Raw genomic sequence first — 25,979 nt, forward strand, 5'->3', positions numbered from 1 at the left:
GCCTCCCACACTAACTCTAAGAACTTGGAACAAGATAACAAGAAACTTAAGAGAAACTGAAAATACGTATTTCTTACCCACAGCGTCCCTGTGGTTCGTGGGGTATATCCCTTTCAGATTAGGGGCCCCCGTGAGATCCAACATAGGTTCCTTAAAAAAAAGAAAAGAAAAGAAAACCTACCACTTTCCGGTCTACCTTGCCTTGAAAAGTAACAGAGTAATGAACCTTTAGTTTCAGAGTTCTACTGTTCAGTCATTTCCACCGGATTCAAATGTTTGTATCCTCACTTATAAGTTCTCGGTGTTAGATCGCTGCCATCCCAATGCATTTTGCAGTCGCTCCTCCAGCATCGTGCTTTCCCCGCTCCGCTGCGGCACCTCCACCTGTATTCCTCTCCTCCTTAGCTCCTCCGCCGCCGCCCGGCCACTGTCATATGTCCTGGCGCCGCTCTCCCAGTGGATCCTGATTCTGGTCAGAGGCGTCTGGAAGCGAATTCCTCTCTCTTTTAAGGCTTTCTTAATTCCAGCGTATTCCTTCCTCTTTTGAACCACGTCGGCAGCGTAGTCATGATCAAAGAAAAGCTGCTTATCCTGATGTACAACCTTTTTCTTCCACGCTGCCTTCAGCACCATCTCCTTGGTTGAGAACTGAAGGAAATTAACCACCACCGATCGCGGAGGTTTTTCTGGTCCGGGTTTTGGCACCAGAGCTCTGTGCGCCCGCTGAATATTTAGAGCAGAATCCGGCGGGAGCGAAAGCTCAGCTCTCAACAAGTCCTCCACACACTGCAGTACAGAGTTTCCTTCAGAGCCCTCTTTTAGGCCAAAAATGCGAATGTTGTTCCGTCGGCTACGGCCTTCCAAGTCAGCCAGTTTCGTCTGAATATTCCGTTGTTGCTGAAGCGACTGGATTAGAGCGTCTTTTGCGGCCAAATTCCACCTTTCCATCTCTTCCAGTCTTTCCTCAGCTTCTTCGAGTCTGGTCTCATGGCTAGCTAGCTCGTTCGCAGTTTCTGCCAGCTTTGTATTAATGTCTTTCTTGAAGCTGTCGAATTCGTCCTTCATTTCTTGTGTGATGTCTTTCTTAAACGTGGCAAACTCGGTTTTAAACTCTGCTTTAAGTGAGTGAATTTCCTTAATGATGTCCTGGAAGTCTGCGTGAGGGTGGCTAGCTACATCTCCTTCCATCTGCTCGCCTTGCACGCTGTTCTCGGACATGTCTGCGTTGCCCCCTCTTACCAGCTCCACTTGTTTCACAAAATCCTTAATGTTTCCTTGTCTTTTTGACCTTCTTCCACCTTCCATGGCATTTATTACACGGTTTAGCGGTGGAAATATTCGAATTCTGGTTCTCTTTCGAGTTTTGACCGGGAGCTGCAGGTTTATGCTGCCATCTTCCTTACGTCCCCCTAGTGGTCCCTCCGACGATTCTGTTTTTACGGGACTGTTGGCAACTCTACTAACGAACCTTATGAACAAAATAAAGTTCACTATCAGTAACATCATAGCACCCACCCAGCTGTATAGAAACTCCGTCATGCTAGCTAGTAGCAGTACGAGCTATTGTAACTGACTGTAAAAATTCAGCACAACGAAAATAAACTCCACCTAAACTTGGTTTATATCTGACCCGGATACACTGCAGGTCACAACTTCTTACCTGAAGTTCAGTTTAGAGCTGCCACGATTAATCGACTATTAAATCGTCGACAACTGATTTCCTGTTTTGGCTTCCCTTCATTGGCTTCCTGTTAAATCCAGAATTGAATTCAAAATCCTGCTCCTCACATACAAGGTCTTAAATAATCAGGCCCCATCTTATCTTAATGACCTTGTAGTACCATATCACCCTATTAGAGCACTTCGCTCTCGCTCTGCAGGCCTACTTGTTGTTCCTAGAGTATTTAAAAGTAGAATGGGAGGCAGAGCCTTCAGTTTTCAGGCCCCTCTTCTGTGGAACCAGCTTCCAGTTTGGATTCAGGAGACAGACACTATCTCTACTTTCAAGATTAGGCTTCAAACTTTCCTTTTTGCTAAAGCATATAGTTAGGGCTGGACCAGGTGACCCTGGATCCTCCCTTAGTTATGCTGCAATAGACGTAGGCTGCCGGGGATTCCCATGATGCATTGAGTTTTTCCTTTCCAGTCACCTTTCTCACTCACTATGTGTTAACAGACCTCTCTGCACTGAATCATATCTGTTATTAACCTCTGTCTCTCTTCCACAGCATGTCTTTATCCTGTCTTCCTTCTCTCACCCCAACCGGTCGCAGCAGATGGCCCCGCCCCTCCCTGAGCCTGGTTATGCTGGAGGTTTCTTCCTGTTAAAAGGGAGTTTTTCCTTCCCACTGTCGCCAAAGTGCTTGCTCATAGGGGGTCATATGATTGTTGGGTTTTTTTCTCTGTATCTATGAAGCGCCTTGAGGCGACTTATGTTGTGATTTGGCGCTATATAAATAAAATTGAATTGAATTGATTTAATAGTCGACGCGTCGTTTGAAGCTTTGTAAGATCACAAAAGACGCAGGAATAAGTAGCAGGATTTAAGAGTGTAATAACGGACTGAAACAGAAGATGGCAGCACTGCATGTACAAGGATGCCAGCTGCCGTTAAACCCCGAAGAAGAAGAAGCTGTGTCCCAGAATTCATAGCGCAGCCCAGCTCAGTTTCCAACAATGGCGGCAGCTAGTTAGTTTTGATATTACTTATTATTCTTTCTGGGTCACAAAATAAACGTTTAACACATTTTCAGGCTGGAATGTAACTGTGTAAACCTCAAATATCTGCTCAGTTTATCAAGACACCGCATATTTTCAAAAGCGCTCCGACGTTTTCGGAGACGTCTGTTACCCACTAGCTCGATAGCGAGCCGGGGGCTAGGCTAACTAGAGCCGTGAGAACACCGGACTCCCGGCAAATCGTTTTCAAACCCACCGCTGTCTTTCACTACTCAGGTTAAACATGATATATGAGTCACTTAGATAACTTAAAAATGTTGTTTGGCTTTTTTCAGTATTTTATTTGTTCCTGAGTAAATCGGTTTGGCTGAGATTAAAGTTTTTACACAGCTGAATAAACGTCAAACAGACAGCTGATTATCAGAAGTGTGAGATGCTCCAGAATTTACTCCGGTGTCCTGTTATATTTTAGAAAGCAAGGAGTTTATTAAACTTCACCGAAACAATCTGCAAATGTCATTAAAATTGAATAAACTATCATCTTGTCTTTATTGTTAGTTAGCACCTTAAACACTTCAAGCTGTAAGCTAATGATAGTTCTATAAGAGCAGATGCTGCTGGTGCAATAAGCTGTACGTTGGATGATCATCTGATTAGTCGACTATCACAATAATCGTTTGTGGCAGCCCTAGTTCAGTTCACTGCCTCGGGTCTCCCCTTCCCTCATCCACCTGCTGACTCTGTGGAAGCTCCGTCATAGCCACCACCAAACAACTGAGTTACTTTTACACATCTGCCAGCATCTGGCCAATCCACCACCTTTCACTTTTTTTTTCACCTTTATACTGTTACGGGGGAAAAAAAAAAAGGAAAAAAAACCATCGGCCCACCGAGTCCAGCTATGTCTGCATATGTGTTTAGTAGTAATTTCTTTTTTTAGAGGGCTAGAAAAACAACCGTTTTCAAGGGCGTTGCCATATTGGAATCCCGAGTTCTCTTATGAGGCTAACCAGAACGCCATTTACTCGAGTGTGACATTATTCCCAGGTCTGTGTTCCAATTTAAGCCGAACGCAACACACAAAGTAACGAGTAACGAGCCTATCGAAATCCCAGTAACGATTAACGCGATCGTGATTTTGGCATAATAACCAGTTACCGTGCTCATTACCACAATAATAACTTAGTTACTGTAACGCGTTACTTAATAACGTGTTAGTCCCTAAACTGGTCATCAGTTAGCACAACTGGCCACACATCCACTGTTCTACTTTGGTTTTGGCAAACTAGACGCTTCTACAGTTATCGCGACACCTCGTTTTTCCGTCTACGTAAAGGCGGTAAAACTGCAAACTAGTGGCTGGAGTTTTAATTGCAACATACAAAAGAAATACACAGTAAATGCATGTAATTTTTTCAATTAAAAAAAAAAAAGATAACACTGATTTTGAATATCGATTCAGTATTATTACACGAAATATCACGATATTTCAATGTATCGATATTTTCTTACATCCCTATGTCTCCTGAATCCTCTTTGTCCTTCCAGACCTCGGACAGCAGCACATCTGTAAGGAGGAGGAGGAGGAGGTTCTCCCTGAGCAGCAGCTCTGGAACCAGGAGAGGAGCTCCAGTGTGGAGCAGGAGGAACCAGAAGCTCCACAGATTAAAGAGGAAGAGGAGGAACTGTGCAGCAGTCAGGAGGGAGAGCAGCTGGGACTGAAGGAGGAGCCTGGTACCTTCATGGTGACTGCTGCTGAGGAAGGAGAGCACAGTGAACCAGGAGGAGACGGGGAGCAGCTCCTCTGTGATGACTCTCCTCAAAGTGAAAGCACAGATGAAGAATCCAGCAAGTGTGAAGAGTCAGGGTTAAGTGAAACTGAGGAGCCGGTTCCAAAGAGACAAAAGAGAGACAGAAGTCGTGGTGTTGTAGAGAGCGCGCCTGTCTCAGAGAGTCCATGTAATGCTGCCACAGGTCGAAAGTCTGATGTTTCTAAGAATCAATCCCGGGGGAAAAAACACCATACCAATGTGAATTCACTTGTTTGCAAAATATGTGGGGGGAAATTTAGTAGAACCTATTTGGCTGTCCACATGAGACTTCACACAGGTGAGAAACCATATTCTTGTCATACATGTGGGAAACGTTTTAATCAAAGCAGTACTTTGCGTAGCCATGTGAGAACCCACACAGGTGAGAGACCTTATTCCTGCGATACATGTGGGAAAAGTTTCGGTCAGAGTGCTGCATTGTATATCCATAAGGCAGTTCACTCAGAAAGACTGTTTTCCTGTGATATATGTGGAAAAAGTTTCAGTCATAAAAACTATTTGCCCATCCACATGACCACTCACACCGATGAGAAGCCGTATGTTTGTGAAATATGTGGGAAAACGTTTGGTCACAGCTCTGTTTTTTACAGTCACAGGAAAATACACCAAAGTAGGGAATCGGTTTCTTGTGAAATATGCGGGAAAACATACTCAGAAAAAAGCGCTGTTAAACGCCACATGAGAACTCACACAGGGGAGAAACCGCATTCCTGTGAAATATGTGGGGCAAAATTCCGTGAATTGAAGAGTTTGAAAAGGCACAAGGAAAAGCACACGGGCGAAGGGCCGTATTCCTGTGACAAATGTGGGACGAGGTTCAAACGAGGCAATCACCTTTTCCTCCACATGGAAACGAAAATATGTGAGAAGCAGAGTTCCTCTGAAACAGGAGAAGAGTTTCAAAGAAATCATTCATCCACATGAGATGAATGATTTCTTTGGCAAGTTGTAGTAGAAATACCCGTGAACCGAAGCTTGAGGAACAAGCGTGTCATTTTTATGAGATTGGAGAAAAAACCCATAAATATGAGCACCAAACATTTTTTACTCTGGAGCTGTGATTCTGGTTTTATAATTTTTTTAAATTGAAAGTGAGCTCGTGAGGATGGGCAGGGGGAGGTGCTCTTCTTTCCCAGGTTCACAAATCGCATTGTTGTTATTTTGTCATTTTTTGTTCAAATGTGTGAACTTGATTGAAAAATATGTTGGCGTAGTGTTTGTTTGATGTCGTGTTCCTGTTTGTGGTTTTATTGACACGCTGAAGCTGAAAAGCAGTTTTCGTTTGTTCTCATGCGTTTGTATTTTGTGATTTCATCAGCCTTCAGAGGTGATCCTAACAAACTGCCCCGGTGTAACCTGATGTCGTAGAACGTGCAGTGTAAATAAAGTTTGTTTCTCTCAGTTGCTGCCTGCTGTGGATTTATGATCCTTTGAAACAGCCTCCTCATAAAGCCTGTTTGAATGTGGAGACTGTGCAGTCAGAATGAAGCTTGCGGGAGGTTTTAATCTGAGTGTGGAGGAGGATGTGCTCTGACAGTAGGGATGGGTACCGGTGTCTGGTGCCATGATGGCACCGGTTCTGACATAAACGGTAGTAACCAGACCGAAAAGCAGCGAACATTTTGGTGCTTTATTTCGGTGCTTTTTTTTCCTGAGCTGTGATACACTTCTAGCCAATCATTTTACGTTTCCGAGGATAGTAGGCGGGGCCAGGTACGTACGTTCTTTTAGAGCAGAGCTACAGATTAAAAATGCCCAAGGCGAAGCGGTCAAAGTCTGGCTGTACTTCACAGCAAAATATGCAAACTCAGCAGCAACAAGTGCTTTAAGCTGATACTGTGATACTGTCAAAGGAGGTAACACCAAGAATCTGATGAAACACCTGGCGACGTATAGCGTTTTTTTTTAAAAGCCAAGAAATGCGCCGTATTTGATAGCTTGCTGCGAGACCTCACACTGTGCACGTTGGGTGGGTTGCCAGTTATCGGACCCGGAGCAACATCCCCCAAAAACCCGAAGAGTAGAGTCCTGGCCCCTAGCCCTGCCAGTGTAGCAGAAATGATGAGGATGATGATGCAGCAGCAGCTGTTCTTCTCTGCGTGAGTAGCTTAATGTTGTTCCTGTGTAATTTACGTTGAGTAGGCTAACCACGTTATTACGTTAATGCATGTAAGGTCAACTAGCAAACATCATCATAGCTACATGCGGCTGTCTTCTTGTTTGATGGCAGATACTCCCTTCACCCTGGACAAAAAGGCTAAAATGACCAAAGAAAAAGTGGAAAACAGCTAAACATGAGAGGTTTTTGGACAAAGTTTGTGTTTTTTCCATTGATTAAGCACTGCTTCCAGCCAAGAGTGATACCATATATGCCCCATAGCTGCAGAAAAGGCTAACATTGTTATCTTTTTACAAAAAACCAGCTGAACATGAGAGGTTTTTGGACAAAGTTTGTGTTCTCCATTCTTTAAGCACCGGTTCGAGCACCGTTTAAGCACCGGCACCGTTTCAAAAGTACCGATTTGGCACCGGTATCGGATAAAACCTAAACGATACCCATCCCTATCTGACAGTGCTGCAGTCACGAGCCTGTGCTTTTGAAACAGGTGCATTTAAAGAGGAGTGAGGAAGCTCATGGGAAACAAAGGCTTCTGCAGGTGGAAGCCACTGAAAAGTTTCTCACTAGTGTTGTTTTGTTAGGGTCGGTGTCACCACTTGTCGCGTGAGGTCATACCTGGATTCCACAGAGGTCGCACAGCCGACTCCTCCAGGTGTCGCATCGATATGAGTCAGTGGCAGAAAGTTTGCTTTGTCTTGCACTCTCAGGAGCACGGAGGAGGTTCCAGGAGAGCTGGACAGGGTCTTAGACGCCCTTTGACCATTATGAGGACCAACGTCTGCTGCTGTGTGCCACGATGCAAGATGAACACAGAGAGCTACGGTGTGACCTCGAGCGGGCTGTCGGTGTGACTGTGACCAAACCATCGGAAACAGGTTTAGTCACAAAGGTTTCAGGGGACCAGGCTTCAGACGAAGTAACAGAGTCTGGAGGGGAGACTGAGCCGGCACCGACATCAGGAATACATTAAAATTAAAGGTGAGCCATTATTTTCTGCCCGGCTTCAAGAAGCTTCTGCTTTTCAAAGGTTCTAGAAAAATATCGTCTTTGTAAAACATTTTTAACTGACACCACTAAAAAGCATTAACTAGCTCGTTAACAGTGATGGGAATAACAGCGTTATTGAACTAATTACTATTCCTATTGTTACAACGCCGTTACAGGTACTAACAAGAATATGTGGTGCGGTCGTGCTACTATTTTTGAACAAACTGTGTTCAGCTTACTGCACCTTATATCAGCTGCAGGAAGTAGCTGTAAGTAATCTGGGCTGTCGCGCTCCCGCGGACGGTGATCACGATCACTGTCTAGCACAGGGGTGGGCAATCTCAGTCCACGAGGGCCGGTGTTCTGCAGGTTTTAGATGTGTCCTCGAACCAACACAGCTGATTTAAATGGCTGAATTAGCTCCTCAACATGTCCTGAAGTTCTCCAGGCCTGGTAACGAACTAATCATGTGATTCAGGTGTGTTGACCCTAGCACAACAGCAGTGCTGCTGTTTGACTGGTGCTGGTGGGGGGGGGGAGAGATGCTGTGCTCGCTGGCAGCTGAACAAAACTCATCTGCTGTAAATGTAATCGCACTGCATCTGTTTACAGCAAGTCTGCTCACGTGCAGTGAAGCTGTGTGTGTGTGTTACGAGGCGTGCTGTCAGCAGTGGCGGCGTGCAGCCCTCATTATTCTGTCGACACGCCTTGTACGGTAACCCAGCCTGTGTGAGTGTATGCGTGGCTCAGCGCCAAGCGTAAGGCGCCACTTTACGAGCAGGATGATCTCACCTCGACCCTCCTCTGAACACAGCGTGCATTCAGCAGCGTGTGCAGCTGTGAATGGAGGGCTTGTCTCAGAGACGCTGGGGTGGTGGCAGCAGATGCGCGCTTGTTATACTGGAGCTGTGACTTAATTCTGGAGGTCGTCTCCAGCTTTACCGCCAGCTGCGAGCCAGCCGACGGCAGCGTGGACTGTTGACGAGCTGCTCAGCTAACAAGACGCAACATGTGAGCGGAGCGGCGCGGTTGTACTGGAAGATTTTCCCTCTGATTGTGTTTCTCAGAGGTTTTGTGCACAGCAGAGATGTGATTGCGCTGTGTTTGACACCACAGATTTACAGAAGACTTTTTCTTTCTATCCTCATGCTGAGTCTCCACTGCAGCAGCTTAATAACAGAACAGAATAAATGCAAAGCTGAGCGTAGCTCTGCAGGGCTCACAGATCAGTCTGCACAGTCCAGTCCTTGTACCCAACCTCTGACCTATGAACCATTCAAGCTTACCAAGCGTTTCGAACTCTGAACCGGTGTGGAGCAAAGAACCCATTTTAAATGTCGTTACCAGCAGCCTGTCACACAAGGACGCAGTTTGACATCAAATAGAATTAATGTACCAACAGGATGTTGCCCAGAGAGCACCGGTCAGAGTGGCGTGCGGCACATCCTTTAGAGCTGCGGAAAGCCGCTGAAAACTGAAGCAGAGGAACAGGATCTGAAAGACCCGACACAGGAGCCGAGAGACCATCTAGACCTTCAGCGGATCATTTGCTGAAGCCTCATCAGAGATGTGAAAGGGTGAGGCTGTCAGGAAGCCATTCTTGGAGGATGAGGTCTAAAAACCACAGAAGAGCTGAAGGTCAGAGGAACAGGTCTGATGGAGCGATGGATCCACATCCTGGTCAGTGTGTACGAGGAGGTCAGGAGGAGGAGTCTGCAGCCATGCTCTGTCTTGGTTTCAGCTGCAGGTCAGTCGGTAGTGTTTGAGCCACCATGCAGGAACATCTGGAAACATCAGCTTCATGTTTCAGCATGACAGCGATCCAAACAAACTGCCAGTGCATTACAACCTGCATAGAAACACACAGGGGAACTCTGCCAGCATGGCTGGAGCAGAGTGGGATCATCCTGATGGGAAGCCCTCCAGGAAGCCTGGAGAACTGCTCCTGCAGATCCTCGCAGAGCTGACGGAGAGCTGACGCTGCTCACAGCAACTGTACAAACTCTGCTTTTGGCCTTTCCTCCTGAATTCACATGCATGTCTGCACATGTTTCCACTGTCTGAGTGAGCGTTTGAGTAGGAGCTGGTGTTTATAGGAAGCAGTCAGAGAAGGCTTGTTGGAGCGACAGAGGTGGAAGTGTCAGCGCGATGCAGGAGAACATCGCTCAGCACGCCGGCTTCATTTTCACCACGGATCAAATCCCAGTTCGTGCCCAGCGGGCCGTGCTGCCGGGTCTGCTTTTAGAGCTTGCATAGAAAGAAAACACCTGGGCCCGTATCCCTAAAGAATCTTTGTGCAAAAAGTGGCTCCTAGCGGCCAAATTCTAAGAAAATTCTCAGAGTCATGACGTTTTCTTACAATTTCCCCTAAAAGTGACACGATAATCCCAGTTAATATAAAAGCTATTCCCCAAGATTCCTAGCGCTTAAAAGGGCTCCTAAGGCGAGATCTGCTACGAGCAGGGAAGAGGACTTTTAGTGGCTTAGGAGTTCCCCTAAGCAGCTGCACAAAATGGCCAACAGAAGAGGCAGGAGAGATGTCCTGCAAACACTGGATGACAGGGAATTATTGAGACGCTACAGATTGGATTGTGCAGGAATCATGTTTGTGGTGGATCTCCTTAGAGATGCAATTACTTCACCAACTCGACGCCACAACGCTATTACACCGGAGACGAAAGTAATCACAACCCCGAGGTATTTGGCAACCGGGAAAATGCAACAATGCAGCAGTGATGACTTGGGTCTGCAATCACAGACATTGCTAAAAGCTGAGCCGTGTTACCCTCGTTAAGACCACACTGGACTTGTAACGTTGTGATTTCTACGTCATTAAGGACAGCCCCTTGAGATAGGCCATCTTGTTTTCAACGGGGTCCATATGGGAGTGAAAGTACAAAATATGCCAGCTAGGATATTAATATGAGCAAATAAGACACGAATCATTATTTGAACAGGGTGTAATGAGTTCACATATTTTAGATTCTAATGGCTATAACCCCTACAGCTTACTATTCATTTTCCAGATATTTTCTTGAATGTGAAATATTATTTACAATTACAGTCAGTATAAGATTAGAGTGTATAATTATGTTTATTGATTTGAGGGTACATCCTTTGCTCATTATCACCAAAAGCTCATTTCCATCAAACTTGTAGGATCAACCAATCACGGCTTTTGAAATGATGACTCATACCTAGCAACGGGGTCAACCACACCTCCTCACTAAGATAGGATTTTCCATCCATTCCTTGCTCAGAGTTCACTGAAAATGTTCTGGAATCACTTCTAAGCTAAAACTCCTGGCAAGGAATTTTTAGGTTAAGTTAGGAGCTCTCTGAGAGGATTCTCAGAATCTTTAGGGATACGGGCCCTGGTTTTCATGTGTGACGTGGATGTAGGCTTTCAGTCGCTCTCACTGCCGCTTTGTCAGATACATCTGTGAAAATGCTCATCGGCCAATCACACGGCAGCACCTCTGCACGTGTGGGCACGTGGAGACGGCCTGCTGTGAGACCAGGATGATGAAGAAAGCTGGTTTGAGCGTGAAGGCTGATCTCTCTGACGTTTACAGGGAAAAGGAGAAATATTGCAATATTATCAGTCCTGTAAATGCTTTTTTATATAACCACTAAAATAAAGTTTACACCTCTTTAAAGATCAATAAGAAATGCTTTTATTACCACGTTTCACTGAGAGAATAAATATCAAATGAAAGTGATATGAAAACCAATAATGGAGTCTGTACAGATAAACACTGTTTGTCATCAGATGACTTCATATGAAATAATCATCAGATCCAAGTATCGGCTGGCGAGTGGCCGCCACAGCTGCAGTTCCTTTGATGACCAGCAGGCGATGACCTGAAGCGAGCGCCAGCGCTGCAGCGTGGATGGAAAACTGAGGCCGAGCCAGCTGAGCACAGGCTCCTCAGTGTCAGCGAGGGTGGAAACACTGTGGAAACACTCCGCTTACTGTGACGCTTTCATTTTAGAAATGTGCTCTTTTCCACACACAATGCTGCTTTCTTTTAACGCAGTCCTGCAGACACAGACCTGCAGCAGTACATGCATACGAGTTATACATGAGCAGATGGGACCTTCGACCCGCTCAGTTAACAAGGCGCCGCCTGTGAAACCGGCAGCGCTGCAGTCGTTCTCTCTTTGATGGAGCCGTTAGACTCGTGTCTAAATCATCACACTGTGTCTGCCATGTGCTCCTTGGTGCACATGTTTACCTTAAAGCGGGTACTAGTAGTGGGTTAATATTCTCATCACTGTAGTAAGAAGATTATTTCCATCTGCTTTCATTTCTGTTCGCACGTCTGGCTGAGTTCTGGGACCTCTGACAGCAATTGAAGCTCCCTACAAAAAAAGGAGCTATGGTGGAGGTGGGTTGCAAAGCAGCTTGCAGGTGCACAGGTTAAGCTTGTTTTTGTCATTTTTGTCTTTTAGCCAACAGTGAAGGTGCAGAGCAGGTGTAGCTGTCACTGGGATGGAGACGCCACAGAGGACAGAGAGGGCTCCTCGATTGTTGATGGTCGTCACATGACTGAACTATAAGTGTGACCCGAGGCAAAAACCAAAAAAATTTCATTGAAGAAAATGTCTGACTTCAGCGAAGTTCTCACTGAAATGACTCAAAGCTTTGTTTGTTTGAAGGTTTCCAGGTGTGTTTGAGTCCGACTGTGGTCGCTCCATCGGTGGATGCTGATGAAGCTGGAGTAGGTGGAGGTCCACAAAACAGCAGCGCTCCCACTCAGGTAAAAGGATGAAGACGGCGATGATGATGATGAGGTGAACCTCACAGAGGAGCAAAGTGTCCGTCTGCTGATGGCAGCGGTCATGTGACTCAGATTCCCAGCAGGATTCCAGAGAACAGAGAGTCCTGGAGGATGCTGATGGCCGAGCCCGTGGCGTTATCCACAAACACCGACACGTACTCTCCCGCCTACACACACACACACACACACACACACACACACACACACACACACACACACACACACACACACACACACACACACACACACACACACAATTAATACAGACAGATATATTAAAGCTTCTGTTTAAAAATAAATGACCAAACAGTGACAGTGAGTGAAAGCATTAATGCTGATGTCAGCATTGTGAATCCATTCATGTTGCAGCACATTAGAGCCTTTGTTCAGGTAATACCTGCCGCCTGCTCACCTGAGCTGCAGGATCAGTGAAACCTCTCAGTACCACATGCAGGTGGAACACTGATGTGCTCACGGCTGCATGCCTGCTACTCTGACTCCTTCCTGGTGAGTGACATGCCGAGGATCCCGGGATCACGTGCTGGGATTCTGTGCTTTCTCTGTTTACACGGCGTTTTTTAACTCCAGCTCTAAATGCTGCTCGGGGAGGTTTAGGACTGACGAGCTCGGAGCCAGATCCATGTCACCTGCACAGACCCCGGAGCACGCCGTGTGCATGAATGACCCACGCCACTGTTTCTATTGAAGCGGCACTAACAGAATGAAAACAGGTTTGCTCTGTATTTACATCTGGAGCATCTCCAGCTGTGCACCAGAGGCATTAATGTGCAGCTGCAATAAGACACACCTGGACTATAACATCAAGTCTTCTCTGGATTTTAGGACTCGGAGTGTTTCACATGCTCTGACTTGCTGAGTCGTGCAGAAATCCTGCTCGTGTTTTACTTGTTGCTCGAGGTTTCATGTGGTCGTTAAAGAATCCAGGTGATCTGACAGTGTGACATGATTTGGAGGCGGGGACTGGACATCGTCCATCTTTTTATGTAGGATTCTTAGAGTAGTGCGTCCTCCCGTCACATAATGTCTCTGTTAAAGGTGCTGCATTAGCTCCCTGTAAACGCCTGGCTGTGCTGTTCTGTGTGGTGTGTTTTGGTGTAGGGCGACCCTCTGATGCTGTCCTACCTGCAGGTACAGCGTTCCTGTTAGCAACATGCTAAACGTTCCTCCGGCAGCTGCCACGCCCATCACCGACTCCACAGAGCTGTACAAGAAACAGCAAAAAACATCCAATCAGTGCCATGGGCAGGGCTAACATCGCCAGTCATGTGTGTGCAGTAGATTATTTTATAATGAAATAATAACAGCTGTCAGAGGACGGGCACTCACAGGTTGCTCTGGCAGAGCGACTCGATGCAGATGGCTGCTTTCACGCTGTCTCTGAGTCGCACCTGCACTCTGTCACCAGACTCTGTCACACATACGCACATCAGAGTTACAAGAGCATCCCTGCTGCCTGCTAACCGGCTCCTTCCTCTTATTTGAGTTTCTTAATTCATCAGTTTTCTGTCTCAAACACAATGAAATATCTGAATGAAATTTGGTGTAAATATAATTATGATCAGGGGCAGATCTACAGGGGTGGTGCCCCATGCCACCCCTTCAGATCCACCCCGATCATGATGTGGCCGATCGGCCTGGAGCTGAGTCCGTCACCATCTCGATGTTTGTGCTCGTCGGTGTTGGGCAGAAACAGAATTCATGTACCAGCATAACGTAATTAAAAATACAAAATATGAGTAACTGTATTTTGTTACAGTTACCGTTTAAAAAGGTGATAATCAGAACACAGCTACTTTGTTGAAATATATGGATTAATGTTTCATATGTTAGGCTATGCCCTCTCTAATGTCAGCGTCCTGTTAATGTTGCTGGGACCCGGAGCCAGCACAGCAGAACCAGCAGTGCACGGGCAGGAATGCATTTCTTACTAGGAAAGTCCGAAACCACATTTAAATGAGAGAGGGATGAAATCTGAGCGTGCAATGCAAACTCTGTTTGTCAGCAACCGAGCTGCTCTCAGCGTCAAAGACTCCAACCTAAAGAAACATCTGGAAGTACGTTCTGTTTAAAAACTAACATTAGCCGACTGCAGCTAGCTTGTTTTAGCTATGGTAGCTACCTGGGTCATGTGCCACTTCAGTATCTGTGATGTACTGTTGCTATTACTGAAGGCTACTCACCACCGAGCTAACACTGTTAGCTGGCGTTAGCTGAGGTTAGCAGACAGAAAGATGACTGATACAGAAATTTAACATGAAGGCAGCAGGCAGAATGCTACAGGCACCGCGCTAAACAATGTAGCCTGATGGGCAGTGTAGTCCGTGCTGCAGGAAGAATGGACTGTCATACCTGTTATGTGTCTGTGAGCGAGGGAGGGAGAAAAAGGAAAAGTACAAGCTGTCACGGAGCAGAAACGGGAGCTGGAAGCATGTAAATATAATAATAACCACTGCAGCCAAACAGAGCGCCTGACGAGCCCAGCTGTAAGTAAGCTGTTAAGACTCGACTGTGTTCGTGTTTTCCTCCGAAACAATAAGCTCCGTTGGAGTCTTTCAACGCCTCTCTCTGTCTCTCGCTAGCAAAGTTGACCCAGACAACAAAGTCAAGCTAGCAGGAGGCTTGTTTTCTCAGAAACGTCTGAGTCGCCCCCTACGGGTCATTAGAGACAACACTGGGTCCATCTTTAGTATACAGTCTGTGTAGAGTAATAAAACACTAACCGATGAGAAGGCTGGCAGTGAGCTGGTAGAAGCCAGAGACGGGTGCTGTGTACCGGCCAGTGCTGCTGTTGAAGCTCCGCCCCCTCTGGAGGCTCTGCTCAGAGTCTGAGGGCTACAGGGGTCAAAGGTCAAAACCAAGAGGATCAAATTGTTTCACGGAATCCTCTGGAATAAAGACATAAATCTGTGTGTGTGTGTGTGTGTGTGTGTGTGTGTGTGTGTGTGTGTGTGTGTGTGTGTGTGTGTGTGTGTGTGTGTGCGTGGGAGTGTGTGTGTGTGTGTGCGTGGGAGTGTGTGTAAGTGTGAGTGTGTGTGTGAGAGTGTTTGAGTGTGTGTGTGTGTGTGTGTAAGTGTGGGGGGTTACCTTGCTAAACGGCTGCAGCTCCAGCAGGCTGCGGCGTGGGATGGTGATGGACTGTAGGAGGCGACTGAAGAAGGAGGTGGAGATGCGAGGAGGACGATCACACGGCAAACGTACGGCTGCAGCCATGTCTGCGAGGAGGAGGAGGGAGAAGGAGATGCACGGACTGGTGGGAAAAATGACTTCATACAGAAAATAACTGCGTGTGTGTGTGTGTGTGTCTGTGAGTCATTAGGGCTGTAGGTGCTAGCTGTGTCTGTGTGTGTGTGTGTGTGTGTGTCTGTGTGTGTGTGTGTCTGTGTGTGTGTGTGTCTGTGTGTCTGCTGTGAGGTTTCTTTGCTAACAGAACGTCCAGAAAGGCTGAGCAAGAGCGTTGGTGCACAGGGACGTTTGAGGATTCTGATTGGATGTTGCCTCCTACACGTGGAAGTCACGACGCACCTGCAGCAAAGGTATCGAGTCCCTGCTAATGTGTGCGTGTGTTCCTGACAGCTTCAGAAACAAACGTGTGTTACTGCCCTGAATGATCAAACTGGTGAGTTTAGGCTGAGTTTAAACCCTACGTGCAGGTAACGCTGCATGAAGACGAGTGGAAGCGTCACTCATGCTCCACGTGGGACAGAAAGACACAGTCGGCTCCGTGAGCTGGAGCACACGTGAACAACTTCTACAGAAATCCATAAAAAGCTCTTTGTTCTGGTCACGTTTGGCACACCGGACTGAAAAAATCTGCCCTGTGGAAACAGTCTGTAATCCTCCCAAATACAAACACACAGAAGAAAACCTGATGACACACACACACACACACACACACACTCACACACACAACGTAACAAAGACACACCATCAGTCAGCAGGAATGTCAGGAATCCTGCAGCTGAGCCAAGTCACATCCACACTCCACAAAATTACCCCTATTAAGGACTCAGACAGGCTGCCTCCACACACACACACACACACACACACACACACACAGTATTTATATAACCTACATGCAGAAAACAGAGTGAAAATGAGAAGCTGCAGCAGAGTCTGGGAGCGCTGTTCAGGGTGGAATAAGCTGAGACTGAGCGCGCAGTGATGTGCTGTTTGGTTGTCATGACGCTGAGTTTTGATTATTTAATAAAAATAAACATGATGTCATGTGTCATGTTCACATGTTCAGTAAAGACGGTCCAGACACATGCGTGGTCCCTGTGATAGCAGTCACAGTGATTCCATCCATCATCCATCCATCCTCTCCACCTGGTCAGGTTCAGGTTTGGGGGCGCTGGACGTTTTTCTGGAGCCACGTGACCTCATTTGGATGAGGGGGGGGGGGGGGGGGGTGGCAGTGCTAATCACTGCTCAGTAACAGCCAACCAAAATCCCAGAATTTCAGATGTTGCTCATCTGTGAGGCCACGCCCCTAATAATGCAAAAATTCAAACAGGTGAGCTAGGTCTGCTGTATTTTTATCATGGATCACTGCTGCCTCTGCTGGACCACTGAGGAACTGCTAACTGCGACTGTGGTTCAGGGGTTGGGAAGCTCATCTGTAACCGGAAGGTTGCCGGTTCAATCCCCCAGCTCTCCTGGTTGGTTGTTGTGTCCCTGGGCAAGACACTTCACCTACCGCCTACTGGTGATGGCCAGAGGGGCCGATGGCGCGATATGGCAACCTCGCCTCTGTCAGTCTGCCCCAGGGCAGCTGTGGCTACACCTGTAGCCTCCACCAGTGTGTGAATGTGAGAGTGAATGAATAGTGGTATTGTAAAGCGCTTTGGGTGCCTAGAAAAGCGCTATATAAATCCAATCCATTATTATTATTATTATTTTAATTCTGTGCTGACGTGTTTGGAGGTCTCACCTTTTAGCTTCACCTTCAGCTCCTGGATCAGCTCCTGTTGTTGGGGCAGGAGGGCTGCAGGTGGACCAGGAGGCCCCTGAGGTCCTGGAGGGCCTGGAGGGCCTGGAAGACCATGCTGCAGGACACACAAACAGCAGTCAGGTACATGTGTCAGGAGGCAAAGTATTACTTATATTTAACAAATGATAAGTCCAGCAGCAGAATGTGTGACTAAGACGTCTTTGAATAACGAGCTTCAGCAGAGCAAAGCTGATGCACTCAAACACTCATCAGGTAATGATCAGAACTTCAGCTGCGGTGGAGCTCTCATATCTGAGCCACCGGATCTTTGAACTGGGCGCAGTTTCCCCTGCAGGGGAGCTTTCAACTGTGGGTTTCGGGTGAAGGTGTTTCTGACCTTGGAGGTTCTCCGGGGCCCTTTGCTTCTGCGGTTGTCCCCTCTGTTGGAGTTCCTTCTGAAGAAGAGCCAGGAGCTATGAGGAGACACTCTGCCCGACTCCGAGGAGGTCAGGTCCTGGAGGACACAAACCACACACACTGACTCATCAGCTCAGGCGCCATCTACACTACGCTGGCCCGCCTCAGCAAACCCTCGGCGTTCACGTGGAGCTCTGTGTGCTTTGTTCACATTATCGAATGCCAAACGTCAGTTAGCTGATGGATCATCAGGCTGATCTCAGGTCAGTTAAACTCACCTGCAGCTCTCCACTGACGGCCTCCTCGTCCTCCATGATCTCCTGACCCTCCTCGCTCTCCACCTCATCAACGCTGGCAGCCTTCACCATCGTCACCATCATCATCATTGTGAGGAGCAGAGGGAGCAGCAGCAGCCCTCTGGATCCTCCTGGAGCGCTCTTCCTTTGGGATAACCTGGCCAGCATGCTGTGTGTGGACGGTGCTCAGGTGGGTACAGGTCTAAGAAGTTCCCATGATGCACCTCTGTGAGCCAGCGCCTCTGGGATCAGCGTGGAGGGATCTCCTGCTGAGTTTTGCTGGTTTCCCCGTTGTCTGTGAGCTGGAGTAAGTCAGCGTCTGTCTGGGAGAAACCTCCTCCTGGTGGGTGGTTCGGGTGCTCCTCCTCCTCTCCTCTCTTCTCTGACGCTGCAGATGAGTGATGGCGTCTCTCCTGTAGGCCAGCGTTTGCGTTCTGCTCCCTCTGCTGCTGCCTCTGCTCTTTATCTGCCTCCCTGACTCCTCCTCCTCCACCTCCCGCCCCTCCTGCTTCCTCCGTATCTCTCAGTGGATCTGAAGCTGTCAGTGTCTGTCTGCACTCGTTTCCTGAACGTCTCCCCAGCGTCTCTCTGTCTCTCTGTTTTATCTACTCTCCCATCATTTGTCTTTCTTTGCTGCGTTTTTCTCCTCCTCCCTCCCACTCCTCCTCCTCCTCCTCCTCCTCCACATCAGCCCTGCTCCTGGGTCCTAATGTTTCCAGCCACAGCAAGCCATCTCATATACGATCATAGGCATGCATATGTGCCACAGATGAAGCTCTGCTGACGGCATTAAACCAGGTGTGCAGACACACCTGTGCCACACAGTGAGGGAGCGAGTCAGAGTTCTTATTCTGGAGGAAACCATGGAAACGTCCCACAGTGATCCATCGTCACGTTCATGTTCACGAGCGGCCCCGCTGCTGATGACAAAACATTAGTAACGTGTGCCACACACTTTGTTAGGACATCTCAGTCAGTCGGCACCAGAACCACACAAACGCACAAACGCACAAACGCACAAACACGTCGCTGCATCATTAGATCACGGGTGTCAAACATAAGGCCCGGGGCCTGCTTTGAGCCCGGCAAAGGCTCCACTCGGCCCCACTTGGAAAATGTGAAGCTGGACTTCTAATACTCGTTCTGTATTTTAACTGAAATACAGAACGACTTCCTGCTTTTCGCCACTTTTTAAAGTGGCTGCAGAGAAAAAGGATACTTTGTGTAACTCTGTGGGTCATGTTTCCAGCACGCCGCGGCGCCCAGCTGATCTTGGTGGTTTTACACGCTCGCTTCTCATATTTTAGGTCCACACAGTCGAGCTGACAGCAGCAGCTTCTTCCAAAAACCGCTGAGACTACACGTGTTTACACGTGTGCTGCAGGTGTGCACACATGAGGACACCGCTGTGGCTCTGCTAAATGTTTAACGTTGTTAGAAATCCTGCTCCGGAGGTCAGGTTTCAGACGGAGGACGGAAACGCCGGCGTGGGTTTGACGTCATGCGCTCTCTCTCAGGGAAACCCTCCCTGTAGGAAGAGCATTAAACTGTTTCCCCTCCTCCTCCTCCTCCTCCTCCTCCTCCTCCTCCTCCTCCTCATCATCATCATCATCATCATCATCATCATCATCATCATCATCATCATCATCATCATCATTTCAGCTCTTTTCATGATCAGACTCATTATAGCTGAGGTCACACGGAGCAGGAGGAGGAGGGGCCCTGATTGTTGTTTAGAGACACTTTGTGATCGTCAGGCTCGGCGCCGCAGGCCGACCGTCAGGATCAGAGTGCGATGGCCGGGCTGGGCGGTGAGATCGAGCCCCGCCCAACTGCCCCTCAGATAAGGTGGGTGTGGTCTTCACTCTAACTGGATGATGAAAGTTTGTTTGGACGTTGGCGTCTGAGTGATGAAACGTTTCCTCTGAATCTGACTGAGGCTGATAGACACACACAGAGAGAGAGACACACACACACACACACACACAGAGAGAGACACACACACACACACAGACACACAGACACACACAGACACACAGACACAGACACACAGACACACACAGACACACAGACACACACACACAGACACACAGACACACACACACAGACACACACACACAGACACACACAGACACAGACACGCACACACACAGACACACACAGACACACACACACAGACACACACACAGATACACACACACACACACACACAGAGTCACACTGAGTCACGTAGATTGTGCAGAGATATTCATGGGACCTCGTTTTTGTTTCTTTCTGTTTACCGTGCATTGATTTATTGATTTATTGATTTATTGATGTTCACATGTTCAGGCTTAATAAAATGTAAGAATGATTTAAAAGGTTGTTCTGAAGCACTGCAGGTCCTCTAACGTCCAGCAGGGGCAGCAGTGAGTCAGTCCCCATAGAGTCCCATGTTAAAACATAAAACAAACAAGTTCACAGCCAGATACACAAACTGTTCGGTGGATCATTTCTCCCTTCATATCACCTGTATGGGGGGGAACCTATCCAAAACCCACCTGTTTAAAGCTTGCATTATTAGGGGCGTGGCCTTTGGACTGTGTTTGTGCTGTTATTAGCGTGGCTGCTGTGTGGTTCTCTGCAGTAGTGGGGCTCATGTTTTAAATTAGCACGTATCTCTGTGATGCTCCCAAACAGTCTGCACTAACCAGGCTGACAAGGATCAGCTGTCATAACTCCACCCTCTCATCTAAATATGGTCACTAAAGGAAGCAAAGCCCAGCATGGAGCTGAGGGTCACTGAGCCTTCAGGACCCCAGTTTGGCTTCACATAAATTATTTTAAAGGTGATTTTAGAAAACTCTAAAAATATGAACTACAAAATGACGTTAGCAGGAGCAAAGTGATGAAATAAGACACCTGAGAGAGCGAGCAGGTGGCTGCAGGTATGACAGGTGAAGCAGCTCTAATCCTGCTAAGAGGATCAGTCTGCACACACACAGAGTGTAAGCTGGCTTTGCGTGCTGAGGATCAGCGTCGTGGGTCTGATGAGTGGAACTGAGGCATAATGGGAGCAGGCGCCGACTCGACGGGGACGAACCCCCCAAAACACCCTGACCTCTGAACCCGAGACACACAGTGAGCACGGTAAGTGTGTGTGTCTGTGTGTGTATGAGAGTGTGTGTGTGAGAGTGTGTGTGTGTGCGTTACTGATATCACAGAGAAATCTGTTTGGCAGATCTCAGTGAGACACGTTGACCTTAATGACAGTTTGACAGAATCTGAAGGAACTGATCACATGTGTGTGTTCGTGTGTGTGTAGGTGTCATGGATGCCGTAGATCCATCTCCTCTGCGACGTTTCGTCATTGCGAAACATTCGATCACCTCCATCTTTGACCAGCTGCTGGACTTTGTGAAGGATGGCTGCGCCTTTGTGGATGGTGAGAAACACACACAGAGCTGTAGGTGCTGTGATGGTGTATGTTCGTACAAACCGGTCTGCATGCTTCCTGGAGTCGTTCTCAGCATCAGGTCTGAAATGGGGACGAGCATGTGCTGCCCACAGATGCAGAGCCTGCAGCCTCTCTGCTGACCGGCACGCACCTCCTGCTCTGTCTTTAAATAAAGTCTGGCTTCTCTCTGTGTCTGATGCTGCAGTGGCCACAGAGCGGACGCCAAAGGTCATGCCGTTCAGTACGCAAGTAGCCTTTGATGCCCTGACATCAGGAACATCTGAAGCTCCTCTCAGGAAAACTCGCTGTCATTTTCATTGTCAGTTTACTCGCTGTGTTTGTTTGATGTCAGAGGCGTGGCGCAGCGAGGACCTGGGTCAGGTGGCCGTGGAGGAGCAGAGTTTGGAGATGCAGAGCTGTGCCATCAAGCTGACGACCATCAGAGATGTCCTGCTCAGGAGACACATGAAGGTGGCGTTTTTTGGCAGGTGAGCAGTTTACAGAAACTGCAGAATATAGGCGGGTGAGCCTGCACACAGTAGAAAACATTGATGTAGCTTCTAGGTTGGAGAAATGAAGCCAAGGTGCTGCATTCTACCTGAAGGCCACCAGATGGAGACAGCAACTAGTTATTTGCAAAGTGTGACTCTGCCCATATTATATCACTTCACAAAAAGTTTCAGTAACAGCAGGGTACGGCAGTGAACAGGAGCTAACGGGGGCTAACAGGAGCTAACGGGGGCTAACAGGAGCTAACGGGGGCTAACAGGAGCTAACAGGCGCTAACAGGGGCTAACGGGGGCTAACAGGTGCTAACAGGAGCTAACGGGGGCTAACTGTTAGCAGTGACCGTGGTCCACTTGATGCAGTGACTACAGAGACTGAAGTTTGTTTTATTGACCCAAAATACTGACAAGCATTCAAACATTTTCATATCTTGCCCAGTATCAACTGAGGGTTGTTGATAACATAAATATATCGTGTGATGTTGGGGAGAATGCCATCGTTACTCTCCGCAGCATTAGTAAACACACTCAGAGGGCCTAAGCTAACGTTCATCTTCAGCCTTGCCGTGCCCAGTTTCTCCACATAATGAGTAAGATGCTTGTACTTCCTCTGAGAGAGAAAATACACTTGTTTGTTTACTCATAGTTGCCGCAGTTTATCTTGTCTACATGATGCTCAGTTGGTTTCTTATCATGTCCAAAATGGCCGACAAGTTACTGTCACGTGCCAAGGAGTCACATGTCTGCAAAGCCTCTGTTGGTGCCCTAATCTGTGAGCCTGGTTCTGCTCACGGTTTCTTCCTGTTAAAAGGCAGTTTTTCCTTCCCACCATTGCCAAAGTGCTTGCTCATAGGGGGTCACATGATTTCTGGTTTGCTTCTGTATGATTGTAGCATCTCTGAAGCTATTCCCAAAGTAAAGAGTGCTGCGCCCCCCTTAAAAATCAGGAAACCCCACAGGGTCCAACCAATCTTATAATGGATTTCCTTTGAAACTTCCATTCAAAAAACATCAATCCGCCTGCCTTCAGTACATTAGCAGTAAGTTTATGTCAGAGTAATGAGTGACATCACAAACTCAAGTAATAATTCCCTTTTTATTTCTAAATAAATCGATTTATATGAATATTTAACAGAACATACACGTGAGTTATTTCCAGAGATGGGCAGTAATGTGTTACAAGTAACGGATTACAGTAACGCGTTACAAGTAACTACAAGTTACTTTTTTCGAGTAACAAGTAAAGTAAGGGATTACTATTGCAAAAAAGGTAATTAGATTACCGCTACTTTACCGTAGGAACGCTGCGTTACTGCGTTACTAAAACCGTGATTTCTTTGCGAGAATGTCTCATGACAGTGACGTAAGCGAGTGCGCCGTTAGTGACAACAGCTGTGTGCAGATCAACAGTGCATCATATATCGAGTGCAGAGAGAGTATGAGCGTGCAGCATTTAAAGCGTGGAAGTACTGACCTTACTTTGAGTTTGATTCCATAAAACGTGACAAAAACATTAGTGTCCGCTGTGCGTGGGAAGAAAACTTCTTTTTACAGCGAAAAAAACCCTAAACTTCCAACAAGCACCGAGTAGCTACGACGTGATGGGAAACTCACAGAGAAACTCACGGATTCTTCCACTGACCGCGGCACACCTGCACCAGCGTAAACCTCCGCCTGCCCCACTCCTGCTTTACAGGTGAAAATAGAGCAACAGGACCGCTGAGTCTTTGACTTTATTTATTTTCTGCTGTGTTTTACTTGCATCTATTTGAAAGACTGAGTGTAAACACAAAAAATATTTTATTTTATGAGCTGGAATGTGCAGAAAATAGGTTTCAATGTTAAACTAATTTCTTCCAGTCAGAGAATGTTGCAGATAATTAAGTTTTTGCTTGATGCATAAAGTTAAAAGATTAAAACTAATAAAACAAGTTTGGTTACATTTTGTATGAAGGATTATGTAGAAAAGGTAGAATTGGGCTGAAAGATCTATCGCTTTATCACCTATTCAGGTTGTAAATCGTGTTTTTAAAAAGTAACTAAGTAACTAAGTAACTATTTACTTTTGAAAATAAGTAATCAATAAAGTAACGGGATTACTTTTTTGGGGACGTAATCCGTAATTAGTTACTGATTACTTTTTTCAACTTGACCAACACTGGTTATTTCAAACTGACTGCTGCAGGCACCTGCAGTACCTTTGCAGCCTACCAGGGGGCACCAGACCACACTTTGGGAATCCTTTTCAATATAAAGTGCTTCGAGGCGACTGTTATTGTGATTGGATGCTATATTTTAAAAAATGAACAGGATCAAATTATATTAATTTATTTGACCTTTGACATCTGTGTTTTCGAGCTCAGTCATTCGTTCTGAGTCTTAATGAATATAGAATAAAGGCTGATATCACTCTTTGACCCACTGTGGCATTGGCTAATTTTCCAATCACAAGTCGTTAGCCGATGAGGGTGTGGTTGCTCAGCCAGACCCGCCCTTTCTCATCATATTGAATCACTGGCACAGTGACAGCTCCACGTGAGCGATTTAAAACCATCCTGCAGCTTTTAAGGAGGAAATTCTCCACAGAGCCCAAACAGTGAGTGTGTCCAGCTGTAAACATGTTGGGAGGCTGTTGGGACTGACTCACTGCTGCCCCTGCTGGACTGTAGAGGATCTGTACTGTTTGTTGGCGCTCCATTTTTTAGCAGCACATGTTGATGCTTGTGACGTTTGAACTCATTTTTTACTTGAGACGATGAAACAAAGAAATTGAGTTTGCATCAAAGGTGACGGAAGCTCGTAGTTCAGAGCTCCGGGGACGCTGCGTTACAGTTACAGCCGTTTGTCCTCAGCTCTGATTCCAGCAGCAGCGTGTGTGTGTGTGTGTGTGTGTGTGTGTGTGTGTGTGTGTGTGTGTGTGTGTGGATAGAGCCTGATAAAAGCTGAGACCAGCTAACCGACGTTTGTTCTGTGAAAGCAGAGCTGAACACACTGATAAGGTTTATCTGCGACCCCGGCTGAGGCACGCTCACAGTCGGACACGTGGATTTCTGCAGAAACTCATGATGTAACGACCGTCACTTGATAAACTGGGTGATGTAATAACTCGTCAGCTCTCACCCGAGGATGGTGAGGCCCTCTGACCTGTGGTGCTGCTCTTGTGCTGTCATACTGCTTCTTGCCCGACTTTGAAGGCCGAACCTGCTCGCTGTTTCGTTCGGTTTGAGCCACGATGATGCAGCGGGCGCTGAGATGAAGGTTTTGGTGTTAGTCAGCATCGTTGAAGGTTTTCATATTAATTATAATGATTGTACATTTGCTGTGGATCAGGACGAGTAACGGGAAGAGCACAGTGATCAACGCCATGCTGAGAGACCGAGTGCTGCCCAGCGGCATCGGTCACACCACCAACTGTTTCCTGAGCGTCGAAGGGACCGACGAAGACGAGGCTTTCCTCATTACCGAGGCGTCCACCGAGAGGAGGAGCGTGACTGTGAGTGAGGTGACAGAAACCCTGCGGTGATCACGATGCTCGTGACACGCCCGCTGGCGTGTGGTGATGACTCGCTGCCTCCTTCCTCCTCAGACGGTGAACCAGCTGGCTCATGCTCTCCACATGGATCCCACTCTGGACTCGGGTACACTGGTCAAAGTCTTCTGGCCTAAAAGTCGCTGCGCTCTGCTGAGAGACGACTTGGTGCTCATGGACAGGTAACGCTCCCTCCTCCTGACCTTTGACCCCACTGATGACGATTCACTTAAATAATATTCTGTGTCAGAACCGCAGGGTTCAGTTTCAACTGCATTTAGTCAAAGTGCCAGTACCAGTACTTACTAACACCGGTGACCTTTGACCTTTGACTCTTGGCCCAGCCCTGGGACCGATGTCACCCTGGAGTTGGACAGCTGGATCGATAAGTTCTGTGTGGACGCAGACGTCTTTGTTCTGGTGGGAAATGCAGAGTCCACTCT

General features: G+C 47.2%; 3 protein-coding genes across 5 annotated transcripts in view; 2 read left to right on the forward strand and 1 right to left on the reverse strand.

The window, feature by feature from the left end:
- LOC113010259 (uncharacterized) overlaps positions 1-25,979 on the forward strand; it is an 86,006-nt gene that overhangs the window by 11,666 nt on the left and 48,361 nt on the right. Inside the window, exon 3 of the mRNA XM_080292365.1 lies at positions 4,228-4,268. Coding sequence (XP_080148491.1) covers positions 4,228-4,268 — 41 coding nt within the window. The remainder of the gene's footprint in view (positions 1-4,227; positions 4,269-25,979) is intronic.
- Positions 11,271-18,571, reverse strand: LOC113010315 (erythroferrone). The gene is made up of 8 exons (XM_026149347.2): positions 18,048-18,571; positions 17,750-17,866; positions 17,353-17,467; positions 15,507-15,634; positions 15,143-15,254; positions 13,749-13,830; positions 13,545-13,623; positions 11,271-12,568 (listed from the first exon to the last, which is right to left on the reverse strand). The coding sequence occupies exons 1-8, from the start codon at positions 18,231-18,233 to the stop codon at positions 12,470-12,472; spliced, it is 918 nt and encodes a 305-aa protein (XP_026005132.2). The 5' UTR covers positions 18,234-18,571; the 3' UTR covers positions 11,271-12,469.
- The window catches only part of mfn1a (mitofusin 1a), an 11,500-nt gene continuing 6,557 nt past the window's right edge, over positions 21,037-25,979 (forward strand). For 2 of the 3 annotated variants that reach the window (XM_026149187.2, XM_026149185.2), the window contains exons 1-6: positions 21,037-21,194; positions 21,370-21,489; positions 21,854-21,989; positions 25,338-25,500; positions 25,594-25,718; positions 25,881-25,979. The exon at positions 25,881-25,979 is cut by the window's right edge and continues 10 nt beyond it. In XM_026149187.2, coding sequence (XP_026004972.1) covers positions 21,375-21,489; positions 21,854-21,989; positions 25,338-25,500; positions 25,594-25,718; positions 25,881-25,979 — 638 coding nt within the window. In that variant the 5' untranslated portion in view covers positions 21,037-21,194; positions 21,370-21,374. Of the gene's footprint in view, positions 21,195-21,369; positions 21,490-21,853; positions 21,990-25,337; positions 25,510-25,593; positions 25,719-25,880 lie in introns of all 3 variants that reach the window. The other variant, XM_026149186.2, reaches the window with a different exon arrangement.

Source organism: Astatotilapia calliptera, chromosome 18 (genome assembly GCF_964374335.1).
Source record: "Astatotilapia calliptera chromosome 18, fAstCal68.1, whole genome shotgun sequence".
Lineage (NCBI taxonomy): Eukaryota > Metazoa > Chordata > Actinopteri > Cichliformes > Cichlidae > Astatotilapia > Astatotilapia calliptera.

Excerpts from the sequence above, each read along its gene's own strand:
- LOC113010315 (XM_026149347.2), bottom strand. The coding sequence starts at position 18,233 with ATGCTGGCCAGGTTATCCCAAAGGAAGAGCGCTCCAGGAGGATCCAGA. Across the intron at positions 17,468-17,749 it reads GGCCCCGGAGAACCTCCAAG|CATGGTCTTCCAGGCCCTCC; the intron begins GTCAGAAACACC and ends TGTGTCCTGCAG. Across the intron at positions 13,831-15,142 it reads CACTGCCAGCCTTCTCATCG|AGTCTGGTGACAGAGTGCAG; the intron begins GTTAGTGTTTTA and ends TATGTGTGACAG.